This window comes from Astyanax mexicanus, chromosome 7 (genome assembly GCF_023375975.1).
Source record: "Astyanax mexicanus isolate ESR-SI-001 chromosome 7, AstMex3_surface, whole genome shotgun sequence".
Lineage (NCBI taxonomy): Eukaryota > Metazoa > Chordata > Actinopteri > Characiformes > Acestrorhamphidae > Astyanax > Astyanax mexicanus.
In genome coordinates this window covers 35,482,950-35,497,906 of record NC_064414.1, presented here as the reverse complement: position 1 = coordinate 35,497,906, position 14,957 = coordinate 35,482,950, and the positions used below count along the sequence as shown (strand labels likewise).

At 40.3% G+C, this 14,957-nt stretch overlaps 1 protein-coding gene across 4 annotated transcripts in view; it reads right to left on the bottom strand.

Moving 5' to 3' along the window:
• Positions 1-14,957, bottom strand: part of smap1 (small ArfGAP 1) — a 155,412-nt gene that overhangs the window by 108,011 nt on the left and 32,444 nt on the right. For all 4 annotated transcript variants that reach the window (XM_022684709.2, XM_022684708.2, XM_022684711.2 and 1 more), the window contains exons 2-3: positions 4,638-4,771; positions 1,292-1,377 (exon numbers count right to left, since the gene is read on the bottom strand). In XM_022684709.2, coding sequence (XP_022540430.2) covers positions 1,292-1,377; positions 4,638-4,771 — 220 coding nt within the window. The remainder of the gene's footprint in view (positions 1-1,291; positions 1,378-4,637; positions 4,772-14,957) is intronic.

Genomic DNA, 14,957 nt, shown 5'->3' with positions numbered 1-14,957 from the left:
AAAACACTGAACTCATCATCCTTACAAGACTGTGACTGGAGAAAAGATAGAACCCACAACATCAGGCAGGCCTTTGATCTACAACTGATCATGTTTATTCAGGAGGATTTTCAGGGAAATCCCAGGTGGTTTTAAAAGAGCCAGAATGAACACATGTCCTAAGAAAAACATTAGCGCTGTCCCCCAGCAGCATCGTTTCAGGGTAAAGGATGCTCTCAGTCCAAGAACATTTCTAATATGTCTCTTTAGTTTAACTGTGAGCAGAGTGCTTATTCATCAGACCACTTATTCAGGCACAAACAAGGAGGTCCTGCTGGGAGCGCAGAACAGACCATTAAATCTCCCCTACTAGGCTTTATGAAACATACAAAATATAGAAGAGACCAAAAAAAAAAAAAAAAAAAAGCACCACCGGGGCTCCGAGTGGTCCAGCAGGCTACGCGCTGCTACTATAATGGGTAGATCTCTGGTTCGAATCCTGGTTATGTAGCTTGCCATCAGCTGCCAGAGCCCTGAGAGAGAACAATTGGCTTTGCTCTCTCTGGGTGGGTAGATGGGGCTCTCTCCCCACATCCCTCCAAAGGGGGAAGTGGCTCAAGTGAATTCACATGTATTGGAGAAGGCAGTGCTAGTAGTCTTCATCCTCCTGGTGTTGGGGCATTACTAGTGATGGGGAAGTCCTAATGACAGGGTTCATACACTTTTTAACTAATACATTTCCATGATTTTTCCATTACTTTTTTCATGCCTTTTCCAGGCAAATTTTAAGTGACCATACGATTTTTAAAACAGTGCAGACATGGACAATAAAACCAAAAATCGACTAAAACTATAGTCGAAATTTATCATAGTAGGTCTAAAATTAATCTGACACACAATTTTTAATAATAAAATGTGTATCGGATCTTGAGAGTTGTATTGTGTAGGGCTAAATTACTGAATTAACTCTGAGCTGACGTATTTGTAGCTCAAAATAGATTTTCTCCATAAATAAATGGAAACACAAAGATTCATAGACCAAATTTCCATGACTTTTCCAAAACTTCTGGGAATTTTTATTTTTCCAAAACTTATCCAGGCCTGGAAATTGCTATCTTCAAATTCAATGACTTTTTCAGGTTTTTCATGACTGTACGAACCCTGTGATGAGTGGGTTGGGTAACTGGCCGTGTAAATTGGGGAGAAAATAGGAAAAAAAAATTGAAAGAAAGAAAAAAAAAAGAAATCACCAGGAACACAGTTCTTACCAACACACAAGCAGACAAATACGCACACACACATTAAAGGATACTGGTCGGTTTGTGGCCGTCTGAAGTTGTCTGGGAGATGGGCTTCGTACAGCTGTCGGGCCTTAGTGTTTCCCATGCTCTGCACGCTCTGAACAAAGACGAAGGGAAGATAAGAGAAGAGATGGAATCAAATTGACAGTTAAAAAGGGGTCCGTGTTAATGCACACAACACACACGCACACACACACACACACACACACACGCTCAGTTCTGTCAGATACAAATTACCTTGGGTTTGATGGAGTTGATCGAAGGACGAATGAGGAGAAAAAAAAAAAAAAAAACTGCCAAGTAATTACCCATCAAGAATTAATCACCCATTAAAACGTCAGTTAGTATTCAGAAAGAAGAAGATGCTCTCTTTATGCAGCTCAGCTCCACAAGAGCAAAATAAATCTATCCACAAGCTGCTTTTAGCACCGCCATTAGAACAGCCACAGCCACTGCCTCTCTGAATAGAAATCGTTATTCACTTAACACTACCGCTGTTAAAGCTCAGGCCTTCAAAGCTCGGGTCCTGATCCGCAGGCAGGTAAACTATTTTACAGCATTATTACGCTCGGTCTGATTTTGGTTGTATACAGTAATTTAAATCTAACCTGTTGCGTGTACTGCCGATTTGTATTGTATGTACGGAATAACGTATCGAATACTACTCTAGAATGAATACCTTGCCTTATCACATGGCCTTGGTGGCCTAATAAAGGACGACTCACTGGGAATTCGGTGCCTCAATATGTGCAGATACATTGTGTTCATCGAGAATTAAAGTAATGAGTCAGAGACTGTTAGGGGTAGAGCTGGGAATCAAAATTCGATACTAAAAAGGCACCGACCGAAGTGTCTGAAAGGTCATGCTTAAAAGTGTTGAGGTACAATTATGACTGGAATTTTACTCTTTCAAAAAATTATTGAAATTGCACTGCTAGTCAGTGTTAAGTTTAGTAGTTTAGCAATTTTACAATAGACTTTTCTTTGAAAAACAGGATTTAACTCATTTAATGGAAACCTGCAAAAACCTTTTGTTTGGTAATAAACATCAAGCCAAATGTTTCACCTTGTTTGATTTTGGAAAAATTTTTTTTCAATGCATCTCTAGTAAATATCAAGAACAGTATCACTTACTCTAGAATTACAACAATGACATAACTACACTCAATTACATGATTCGAGATTGTCCAAATAAAAAAATGGAAAGATGGCTCCACTATGCACGATATTAGGAAAAAATTGACATTTCAAATGTTCTTTTTTTTTTTATCGCAATAATAAACAACGCAGGGCCCATGACATTACCAGTCCCACCTCCAACCAACACGCCGTCTTACGTCCGGACCAATTAAGAGCTGAGTCGGCACTGAGCATGCAAAACCCAAGCAAAACAACAGTAATCTGCCCTTTTATCAGGCATTTAAATGGCTTTTTTAAAGATAAATAAGAGCGTTTTTCTGGGATTAAAAGTGTGAATTCAGCTGTAACTGGAAATATCTGCTCTGCAAAACTGTGCTGGACTGAGGTGCACAGCTTTCAACACGTGTTTACAAGCTCATGCCCAACCATGTGGATAAAGGCCATGTGGTTACCTCGTGTTTACTCCTGCCCCCCCTCCCCTCGTGCTCCCCCTCCCCCTCATGCTTCTGAAGCAGCAGCAGCCCTGTCACTTACACAGACACAGAGACAGCACTGTGTATCTACTGTACTTCTTGTGTCAAGAATCAAAACATTGCAGCATAACATGATTGATTTAATTGCCTTAAGTGACATCACAAGTCCTGTGTCCTGCGCACATTACGATATATCGTGCAGCCCTACTATGTATCCCTATTAGTCAAGTTTTCCTATTTAAGTTATAGACTTCTTATTCAACCACTATATGACAATATGGACCTCACACAGGGCTGGAGAAACCAATATGTGATGAACGCTTTTACTGTATGTGACTTGCTCACTTACTTGTAGAATTTGTAAAGCTAATGTCTTTCAAGGATGAAGCAACGACTTCAAACAGCACAAACCGGATAACCCTCTCAAGAGTTCATTACTTAAGCCAGCACAGTGAGTATCAGAATAGCTGAACTTCCAAAGCCAGCCAACAACACTAAACTCAAACTGAAATTCCAAATGTGCAAAAGTAAAATGCATCTCCAGTTGGGAATTCACAGACTTTTGCAGATGATGCATGTTTCAATTCCAAAATGCAAACATACATCTTGAAAAACAATGCACCGAAAATTACTGTGGCCATGCACAATGATGTATTACAAAGTTTGCCTGGAAAGGCTGAACTAAGCAGTATCAACCCCCAGTCATTTAAATTAGCCTTAAAAACACTGCTTGGTCTCTATCTATTGCACTCAATAATCAAGCTAAATATTAATCAAATTTAACCCTTAATGAGATTCTGCTGACGGAACTACCTGGGATACATAATTACCAAACATGTTCCAAGCACACAGAATCATGAGGTCATGATCAAAAGCTCAAAATCTATAAAACATGAATCTGCAGAGGTGTATAAAACATAATGTGGCTCTAAAAAATTCTCAACTACAGAGAAGATAACTGTCTATAAATTAAAAATGCTAGTAATAAATCATGCAGGAATTTACCAAAGTTTCCATAAAAACATCTAAATAACTAAAGGTCTCTGCAGCTTTAGCTAAGGTCAGTGTTCATGACCCCACAGTGGAAAAAAAAGAGAGTTGGCTAAAGTAATATTTATGAGGGCAGTAAGGCAGGAAACACTGCTAACTAAAAGAAATATTAAATGCTTATGCCAGGTTTGAAGGGAAATATACTGTATACCCTTTTCTGTTGCCTTCTGGGTGTTCTGACCTACAAACTTTTGGACAAGACAAGCCCATTTACATGAAGCTTAAAGCAACTACATGTCTTAGTGGAAACATTGTAGCATCATGTAAACATGGTGTAGGAAGTGCAAGTGTGGGATCTTAAAAGTTTTGTTCATCTGTGCATAAACATAGATAAAACATACTAGTGCATCTCAAAAAATAAACGCTTAAAATAGATCACTCTGTATTAATACTATTAATATGTTTTTGAGATGCAAATCAATTATGAAGCAAAACATGGATTTAAAAATACAACTAAATTCTAATCGGAATGGGTAAAAACAAAAACTTAATTAGAAGTCAATCATGAGAACCAAAATATTAAATCAAAGCTGTTCCTTAAAAACTAAATAAAAACACTGTATGTTAACATACCTAGCTTGCTTTTTTGTAATTGTGTAGCATTTAAATGATATATTAATTAGGTAATAAACAGAAAATGTTTTCGTAATGTAAAAAAAAAAGAAAAAGAAAAAAAAAAAGCAACACTCAGTACCTGAATTTGCTCGGGGGTCCATTGGTCCAGGTTGACTGATTTGACTCGGGATATGTGCACTCCTAGGTTCCGGTGAATTCCAGCACACCTGATACAGATGAACACACCAAGGTTCCAGGAGGCCCATCGAGGTCCTGGAGAAAGAGGAGGGGGAACAACTTTTAGAGCACAATTCAATTAATTCATCCATTTGTTTCTCTGTTTATGTTCATATATACAACTTTCCGTCAACTTTCCTTTTTCAAAGATATATATTGCAATATTAAACAATGCAGGGGCCATGACGTTAACAGCCCCGCCCCACCCGGACTAATCAAGCGTGTCCGGACTAATCAAGCACTCAAACCTGAGGAAAACTGCAAAACAACAATAATCAGCCCTTTAATCAGGCACTTAAACAGCATTTTTCTAGGATTAAAAGCCTGAATTCAGCTGTAACTGAAAATATCTGCACAAAAGTGTGCTCTACTGAGGTGCACAGCTTTCGACACTTGCGTTTACAAGCACGTGCCCAACCATGTGGATGGAGGCCATACAGTTACCTCATGTTTACTCCTATCTGCAGAGGCAAGTGGATGCCCTGAAGCACCCGTTGTAAACAGTTTTGGGCGAAAAGCACAAATTTACTGAATCTCAGAAAGCTGCGGGAGAGCGGAGGTTAGTACTTATTATATTTTACTACAACAAAAGTCAACTTCACACTGGAGTTCTCCTTTAATTTACACATCTCTATGACAATGTTCAGCCCTAGAAATTGTTAAAAATGATAGAAAATCAAAACCTGAGCAACGCAAACTATACACAGACTCCATCACTCCTAACTCTGGCAGAACTTGAGCTCATGTAACTTTTAATTCGGTTTTAAAGACGATGGTGAGAGCGTGATACAGAGAGGCTGACAGCAGTGAGAGGTCGAAACTAGCGCTAGCTGAGAGCATAAAGGCAGGGTAGGCGTTGCAGGACAGGAAAGAGGCCCTGACAGCTCTCAGCCGGTCGGTTGACGTTGGCAGGAGCGGCATGGCTGACGGGCTATAAATCACAAGGCTTGCTGGGAAATGGATTTCTGCCGCTCGCCCGCCCTCTCTGGCTTTATCTACACCCGTCAGCCATTTTAGGACATGTTCAATTCAAAAAGCTCCCACTCTCCTGCACACAAAGGCGGTCTTCACTGCATTTGTGTGTGTGTGTGTGTGTGTGTGTGTGTATGTGTATATACTGGTGTGTGTGTGTGTGATGTAGTGTAGGGTGTCTGCGCTCTCCCTTTAGGGTGCCTGGCACTAGCTTTTCATGCCCATCAGGCAACAGAGAAGAAGGAAGAACTATACCCATGACCCTGGCACTGCCTCCCACTCAGCCTCCGCTTACACACTGTCTCAGGACACACACACGCACACACACGAACGCAAAGCCCCATTAGCATAACAAACAGTGCATTGAGGGTTCTTCATTTTTTAAGCGTGCTCATAACTCATGAGCGGCGCTGCACGATTACGCAGGATATTAATGGCTATCGCGTCGCTGTTCTCCACCCAACGAACAAAAGAGGAGGACACGGAGCGAACAGGCCGATAAGGCTCCCAACGCCGCGTAAACTCCAGTAGAGACGCCGTAATGAGAGAACGGCTCTGTGAGTCTCTTATCTTTCCCCCACCCTAACTATTATCCAGCCGGTTGCATGCGCTCCCACCGCTACCCACCCACGTTTATTAGTCCAATAAAGAACTGGGAGATTGCGGCTCACCCCCAGTGCAGCAGGGGCTGCGTAACTCACCCACCATTAAAAGGGTTTCATTAGTCACAGAAATAGTGCAATAGAGTCTATTGCAGAACTCCAGTACAGGCACTCCTGAGCCACCAGCCAGTGGCCACCCCTGCACTCTCCCGGGTTACTGTGCACTACAGTGTGCTCCAATGGTTGGTAATAATATTGACACCATCAGTTTTAAACAAAGTGGGTATCTGTAGTGGGTTGTTGTCATCATTGTCAGTGTTACCAAGTGTCTAAACTTTCACTGGAATTAAACTCTGCTTATTAAGCTCTGGGTGGGGGGGTGTATCCAAGCGAGCGTGACAGGCTTTGATTAATTGGATGCAGCACTAAATAAAAAGAACAGCAAAACAAAGCATTATACTTGTATGTCTTTTAGCAAGTTATTTTTTTTGTGGCGATAACTTTAGGTGCTGGGTGATTTGATGATGCAACTGTTTACAACTTGACTTAAACATGATTTCTTTTTATATATATATATAATTTTATTTCAAATGCTTTCCCCATGCCTCCTGAAGTCAGCCACCGCCTCTTTTTGAACTGCTGCTGATGCAGCATTGCCGAGTAGCATCACAGTGCGCTCGGAGGAAAGTGCAGCGGCTTGGTTCAGATACATCAGCTCACAGACGCCTTGTGCTGATCGACATCACCCTTTGGAGTGATGTGGGGAGAGAGCGCCATCTACTCACCCAGAGAGAGCAAGGCCAATTGTGCTCTCTCAGGGCGCCGGTAGATGCAGATAGCAAACTACATCAAACATGGTTTCTAAAAATAAAACTAAATAATTTAGTGTGATACACTCTGGTTGGTTCTCAACCTGAGACTCTGGAGCTCATTAAGGGGCAGATTTCTCGTTCTCACACCAGACAGCCTGCGCCAGAGTTTGCACCAAGGTTAAGGCGCACTAATGATATTTTGGAAAACTAAAAGATTATAGTACTAAAAATACGGTAACTACTGTCTCTTGACATTGAGCATGCTAGTGTAATTTTACAGAAAAATCAGAAACTGTAAATACTTGCAGGTTCTCTAGATCCTACTACGAGTCTGCTGTCCTTGAGAATACTGTAAGGTGTAAGGTGTTGGGTGTTCTGATTTTGGGATCCGTGTGAAGGCACATCCTGTGTTACTGTCTGTAAGACATGGCAGATTAAATCCCCAGACATTCCAGCATCACCCCCTATCTGTCTAGCTGTCTCTCTCTCTCTCTCTGCCTCTCTCTCCCTTCTCTTCAGACACGCTGGGCTAGGTGGGCTGTGAGCAGCGGAGTGGAGGATAGCGGGGGGCTCAAAGCCAAGACGAGCCTAACCAAGCCTGTCCCGTTTCTGCTGGCCTCTGTGCTCGGCTGTGTGGACCAGAGACAGCCTCTGGTGTCTGGCAGGAGGACCGGTGCTGCAGACGAGGCTAGCGCGCTCTCTCTCTCTCTCTGTCTCTTTTGCTCTCTCTCTTTTGTCCGTCTGCACAGCTGGCTGCAGCAGATGCAGAGACGTGGGTCAACGCTGCCGTCGCTTCGCACTACAAACAACTGGTTAACGAACCAGCAAAAAATTAAATGTGAGCACTTAAGAGTGAAGGAGGAGCATCAGAACAAAAAGCTAGCACATACACTGTAAACTTTAATTAGTTAAGTCTATTCAAATCATTTGAGGTAATTTGTTGCCTCAAATGAATTTAGTTTTTTTTTTTTAAACGCAAATACTTGACACTCAAAATGTGTTAAAGTTAAAGTAACTTTTGCACAACTGTCTATCTTACTTGTTTAAGTTTTTTTAATCATTTTTTTTTATGTTATTTCAAATTGTTTTCCCATTTTCTCCCCAATTTAGCACAGCCATAGCCCAATCCACTCACTAGGACTCCCCCTATCTCTAGTGATGCCCCAACACACCAGGAGGGTGAAGACTAACACATGCTTCCTCCGATACATGTGAAGTCACACACTCAGCAGCAGCTTGCTTCTTTTCGAGCTGCTGCTCATGCAGCATTGCGGAGCAGCATCACAGCGCTCTAAGGAGGAAAGCGCAGCGACTCAGTTCCGGTACATCAGCTCACAGACGCCCTGTGCTGTGGACATCAAACAAGGAGTGATGTGGGGAGAGAGCACCATCTACCCACCCGGAGGGAGCAGGGCCAAATTTGCTCCCTCTGAGCGCCGGCAGCTTGATGGCAAAGCTGCATTAGCAGGGGTTCGAACCTGCGACCTCACGCTCATAGTGGTAGCGCTTTAGGCCGCTGGACCACTCAGCGCCCCTCTTAGTTTATTAAAATGATTAAATTACGTTGTTTTTACATCATCAGCATAAGCTTAACAAGCTTACAAAACAAGCTTACATTAGTAGTCTTTTCTCATCATCATTAATTTACATAAATTAGCTATAGAGTAAACAGTATTGAGAGCACAGCCGACACAGAGTTACACAGAGGAGCTGTTTAGAAAATGATGCTTGTTCTTACAGCCTACAACACAGAGGCCAGGCAAGTTTACCTAAGATAGCCTGGGGGGAATGACTACACACTGATGGTGAGTGTCAGAAAATGGGGGACACACCCAGTAAGGCTAAACTCAGTTATTATAAGTTGGTTCAACTCAAAAATCTCTATTTGGGATCACTAATGTTCAGCTAACTCGTTAAATAGTTAAGTAACGTTTAGAAATATCCAATTCTATGTAAAACAGATTTAATTCATTTGAGTTCAAACAATAGGTTTACAGTGTAGCTTCAGCTTTCCATCACACAAAACTGGCTGTGTGGGAGATTAAAATATGATGGGATTTCAGGTAGAAATTTAAGGAGAAGGTTGACACTCGAAAACAAGAGATAGGGTGCAAAATGAGAAATGGGACTGATCCAGAGAGTGAGGGAGCAAAACGGAAAGAAAGAGACAGACAGACAATAAAAAAGCAAAGAAAAAGCGCGAGCTACGTGAAATCAATTCTGAATAGCAGTGGTTTGCTATCTCCAAGCCTTAAGAAAAACACAGCAGGCTGCAGCCAGCAGCTGGAGAGGGAGATAACATTATGACATTTGGGACAGTGTGTAATACCTGGAATATACGGCCTGCCTGGGAGCTGGGTGGCACTACCTTAAAAACTCAATTAAAAGGCAGCCTAAATAAATTATTCAGTGTCTTTAAATTCAGCCTGACAGGACTAGCCTGGGCCTGAGGCAGTGTGAATGTGTGCGGGGAAAGTGTGTGTGAATGCTTGTGAGTGTGTGTGTGTGTGTGTGTGTGTGTGTGTGTGTGTGTGAGAGAGAGAGAGAGAGAGAGAGAGAGAGAGAAAAAGAGAAAGAGAGAGAAAGAAAGAAAGAAAGAGATTTACCGCTGGTTCTATGGTAACCTGGTCTCCTTGTGCACTTGATCCATACACCAGGAGCTGGGCTGCCTGTTACAATAAACAATAGCCTAAGTCTGATTGACACCTTAAGCCACAAACAAACCCACGCTCAGATTTTCTCTCGCCATCTCCCACACCAGCTCCACGTACCGCCGCTGCGATTCTGCAGCACCTGCTTCTCACAAAATGGGAGCGCAGGCATCATTTTGTCAATGTCACCCCAAGGCTAGAAAAATGCATTTGTCAAAGTAAACAATAGTTGGCTTTTCCACTCTGTTCTTTTCTGGAGCACAAGCATCCGTGAAGACAGCAGCTTCTCATCCTATTCCTCTGCAGCACAAGGGAATATTTTACACAGCATCTTCATTCTTCACTTTTTCATTTTTGATGTAATGTGAATCTGGCAGATTCTCTCTGCATTATGTCAGAATTCTATGATAAATGGGCTAAAAGAAATGATAAAAAAAGACTGAATAAAATCTTCTTACTTTGAAATTTAAGAAGGTACACACAGAAGAGTTACTAAGAACATGTATCTTATTACAGATTACTGGTTCAAATACGTTACTGTTTTGTTATCAAAAAGATTACTCTACTGTATTAAAGTAACGTAATATAATGATCTAAGGATTGCCACTTTCGAATCCCAGGTCATGCTCCTTGCCATCAGCAGCCAGAATCTGGGAGAGTACAATTGGCTTTGCTCTCTCTGGTTGGGTAGATGGCGCCCTCTCCCCTCATCACTCCAAAAGGTGATGTCAATCAGCACAAGACGTCTGTGAGCTGATGTATCGGAACTGAGTAGCTGCACTTTCCTCCGAGCGCGCCGTGTGTCGGAGGAGGAGTGTGCTAATCTTCACCTTTCTTGTGTTGTGGGATATACAGCTGAGTAGCAGCTCAATGGATGGGACAATTGGCCTATTTTAATGATGTATGACTATAAAAATGAAATTTGCAGATTGAGGAGATCTTTGTCCCACTGGGCATTTGAAAGAAGTTCCACCCCTAACAGAGACAGAGATTGAAACAGGTTGAAACGGTTGAAATAGAGGTTCTCATCGTTTGTGCTGTGGTGTTTGACTATCTCTCGGTGCGCAATCAGGGCCAATGTGATTAAGGCACAGTAAATTTTTAATAATAAGTGGCTCAATTAAATTGTTGCCATTTAGAACCAGATAAGAATCCTTATTGGGCAATATGTTTGGTTAATAAACATAATTTTAAAATGTCCCTATAATCTAGTTATTTTTCACTATAATGGGTTACAGTTACGTTTTTACCTATGCAACACTGTTATATACAGTATATAACGACAGACAGACAGACACAGAGAGAGAGAGAGAGAGAGAGAAAGAGAAAAAGAAAGATCAGGCTGAAACTACCATAGTAAAACCGAGACGTCATTGAAGCATAGATGAGTGGCTTTTTGATTGTACCGGGCCACTCTAGGCAAACTGGGAATCTGCCAAGATCCTGTTTAGCTGCCCTCTGCACTGCCTGACTTATTAAAAATTGATTAGGACCCAAGCTCTGCAGCGACTCCGCGGCTTCAGCACTGCAGCACAGACCTGGGGGTATTGGTATTGGTCACACATGGTCAACACCTCTGCTCTGCTCTCCGCTTCCCTCACTCCGTCCCCGTCACCAGAACCAGCGCGGCTCAATGTAAAACTCACAAAACAAGCACAGGTTATGAATAATTCATGGAGGGCCAGTGTTTAAGCTGATCACACACACACACACACACACACACTACGAAACCAGGAGACAGAAAAGATTTTTTTTTTTTGTTAAGGTTTTCCCTTTTTTTTTCTTTTTTCTTTTAAAGTTGTCAACGTAGGGTATAGATGATATGGGCAAAATTAATATCACAATTAGAGCTGAATGATATGGCCAACAGTTTATATCACAATATATTTGGTAAAAAAAAATCCTAATATGAACATATACTGTATTTAAGACAGGGAAAATTTGCCTGGACCTGCAAACTTCTTTAAAACACATTTTGCAATTTTTTTAATTTTTCAATTTATATGTCCTGAGTGATGGATGCCATATGGTTTGGCACATTTATTGAAACATATGTTATATACACTGGAAAAGACATATCACCTTAATTGAAACTATTCAGCTCAATATACATTTTTAAAATTCAATTATTGCCTAGTCTTATTCAAAATATGTGTTTATTTTTTATTTCAGTGACTTTGATATAATTCTGATAATGATAGGAACAGCAAAGAAACCGGTGATTGTGGTGTATGGTATCACACACTGATTTAGCAGGCTACAGTAGCATGAAATGTGAAAAATATCAATATGAAAATATATATTTGATACTTATTGATCATCCAGCCCTAAATTAGGTTTATGGTATGAGTTGGGTATGTGTAAAAGAATACAAGTGAACCATAAATCCAAGGACATGAATCATAGACAATACTCCAATCACTCAAAATAGGATATTGCTAAAATTCTCCAACGGGATTATTTCCAACTATAAAAGATGTTATACATATTGAATACGAACTCTAAGAATGTTAAAATATGTACACTATAGAAGACATACTTTAGGAGAAAAATAGCACAGAGCAACAGTGTCAGCAAAAACTCAAAATCATATCATCAGAGCAGTGTCAACTTTTTATAGCAGATGTCCATAACATTTAATTTCAAAACATAAAAAATAAATAAATAAAATAACCAGTTCCTGTCTAATACACTATGGAACCTGGCAACAACTCATCAACTCATTTTATGTTTATATTTACTTATCATGCTAACTGTATGGACTGGAAAAACCCCATTACAGACCTGTGAGAGTCACACTAGGGTCTGATATGTCTGATCATTCCCAGCAGCCTGTAATTCTGACCTGCCTGTGCCAATTAGATTTGAGCTTAATGTACTTTACAAAGCGCAATCACTGCAGCTTTTAGCAACCGTGTGACGCTGATTTGCAAGCAATATAATGCACAGCTCCGCTCTGCTACTTCCACTTCTGCAATCATAAGCATTTCCATGATACATGATTACCACAAAACAAATAGCAACACTTATTTACACAAGCAGATCAGAAACCTGAAAACTGACTGAAAGAACAAAAGCAAATTTTAAACTAAGACTGCCCTGATCAAAGATAATTAACGAAATTTCATTTAATTTGATCAGTGTCTATATATATTTAATAATAAAGTAAAATGTTTAACAGTTTTTTTTTATCAGGGTGCTCATTCCTGATCCTGGAGATCCACCACCATGCAGAGTTTCCCTCCTACAACTCATGTAAGAAATTAAGGGCTTCAGAGTCATGGAAATGTTGTTTGATCTGATTTTTTTTTGTTTTTACTCAGATTAGACACAAATCTGATACTGATACAAAATAACTATTTTACAGTGTTCTAAACACACCATGATTTAGTTTTTTACTGCATGTTTTTCTCACATTTTTAAAGTGTTCTTCAGTGCTGAAAGAATCAGGTACAGAATGTAAAATAGTGTTTTTTATAATACTGCCTCCTCTATTCAGCCATAATTCAAGAGTAATTCAAAATGCTTAAGGCAGAGCAGCAACAACAGCAGAAGAGAGACAAAAATCTGGAGGAAAAAAGAGCCAAGACACAGTCAAAGCACAGAACCACAGATATTGCATTAAGTTTTCATGTTCCACTGTAAAAATCGCTCCTCACTGCAGACTTCACCGTTATCTTCTGAAACATTCCTCACTGCTGCAGGCTGTAAATAATGTCTTTTAAATGGCGCCTAGGGGACACCAGAAGCCTCTTAAAAAGCCTAGTAAAAAACAAAGAATTAGAACTGGATTCAGGATTTAATTAGCAGATTCCCAATTTATTAAAATATGTCTTGATCAGCATATATTTTATATATATATGCACTGCTAGTACCAGCATAGTAGTGAAGCAGTAAAAAAACAAAATTGGCAACCAAATTTATTCTGCCATAAATGGCAACTATTATTTTTTATAGAACAATTTCTTTTTTATTTAAGCTTAGATATATTATATTGCAGTGTTTTCAGATCCACACTCCTCCTAAGGTCCCCAGCGTGGATGTGTATTAGAGCGCAGCTGCAAGAAAGCAGGTAGTGAGGGAGAGAGCAGGCAGGAAGAGCTGTCAGTGAGAAAGACAGGATCAAGTTTGTTTTTACTATAGAAAAAAAAAAAGAAAGAAAATGCCCGGCAACACTTAAAGCTCCACTAGGTAGGATTGAGATTTTGTGCTTGTGGGCTCCCCCTACAGTTGTAGAGTGTAATAAATGTTTCAGGCGGATTAGTTTCTCTTTCTCGTTTTCTGGCTTTCACAGACATATTCGGTCTCTTTCCAGCTTCTGCCAGAGTGTCTGTATGTTAGTTTGTAAAATATGAACCAGTAGTCCTTGTAGAACTGTTAGAACTAAAGGTCGGAAAGCAGGTCGCAGTTTGCGAGAGCGTTGGTCGCAGCCACCTCGGAAAACAGAGTCTAGTTTGAGCTCAGAAGAGCTCCGGCACAGACACGAGAGCACCGCTATTCTTCCTATTACACCTCAATGCAGCGCTGCAGTGAGTTTCAAGCTGTAATTTTACTTCTTTAAAAAGAACAAAAATCAAGTAAATCCTACCTAGTGCTGCTTTAACTCTTGGCATCAGTTCACTGCCTCTTTACACACTTGAGTTTTTCCTCAATAAGAGGAAGATAAGAACAGTACTGGGCTAGGACAAAACAGGGCTAGCTGGGCTCACTGAGTCTTAACATTTTGTTATTTATGTATATATTTTTTTAACCAAAAGCATCTATCTGTATAAATTACACTCATGTGTGTCTTGAGTTGCAGCACTGCTGACATAAATTTAATTAGAAATAGAACAGCACAGCTGAAATAAATTATTGCTATGGATAAATGATGTTAAACAAGGTTAAATATTTTTTTATTTTAATTTTGTGATTGTATTTCTTTGGAAATAAAAAACAGATATAAATAAATGTAGGCCTTTTTTTTATTTATTCATTGGTAAACAGGGTGGAACAATTACTAAAACACCTGCAAAGCTTCAGTGAAATGTTTTATTTAGATCAATTTTCAGTTTCAGACCAAAAAAAAAAAGTTTATCTGTACAGTATTATCATGCTTGCCGTGTGAAGGATAAAGAAAAGAAAGGAGAGAATGTGCGTATGTGTGTGTGTGTGTGTGTGCGTGCGTGCGTGCGTGCGTGCGTGC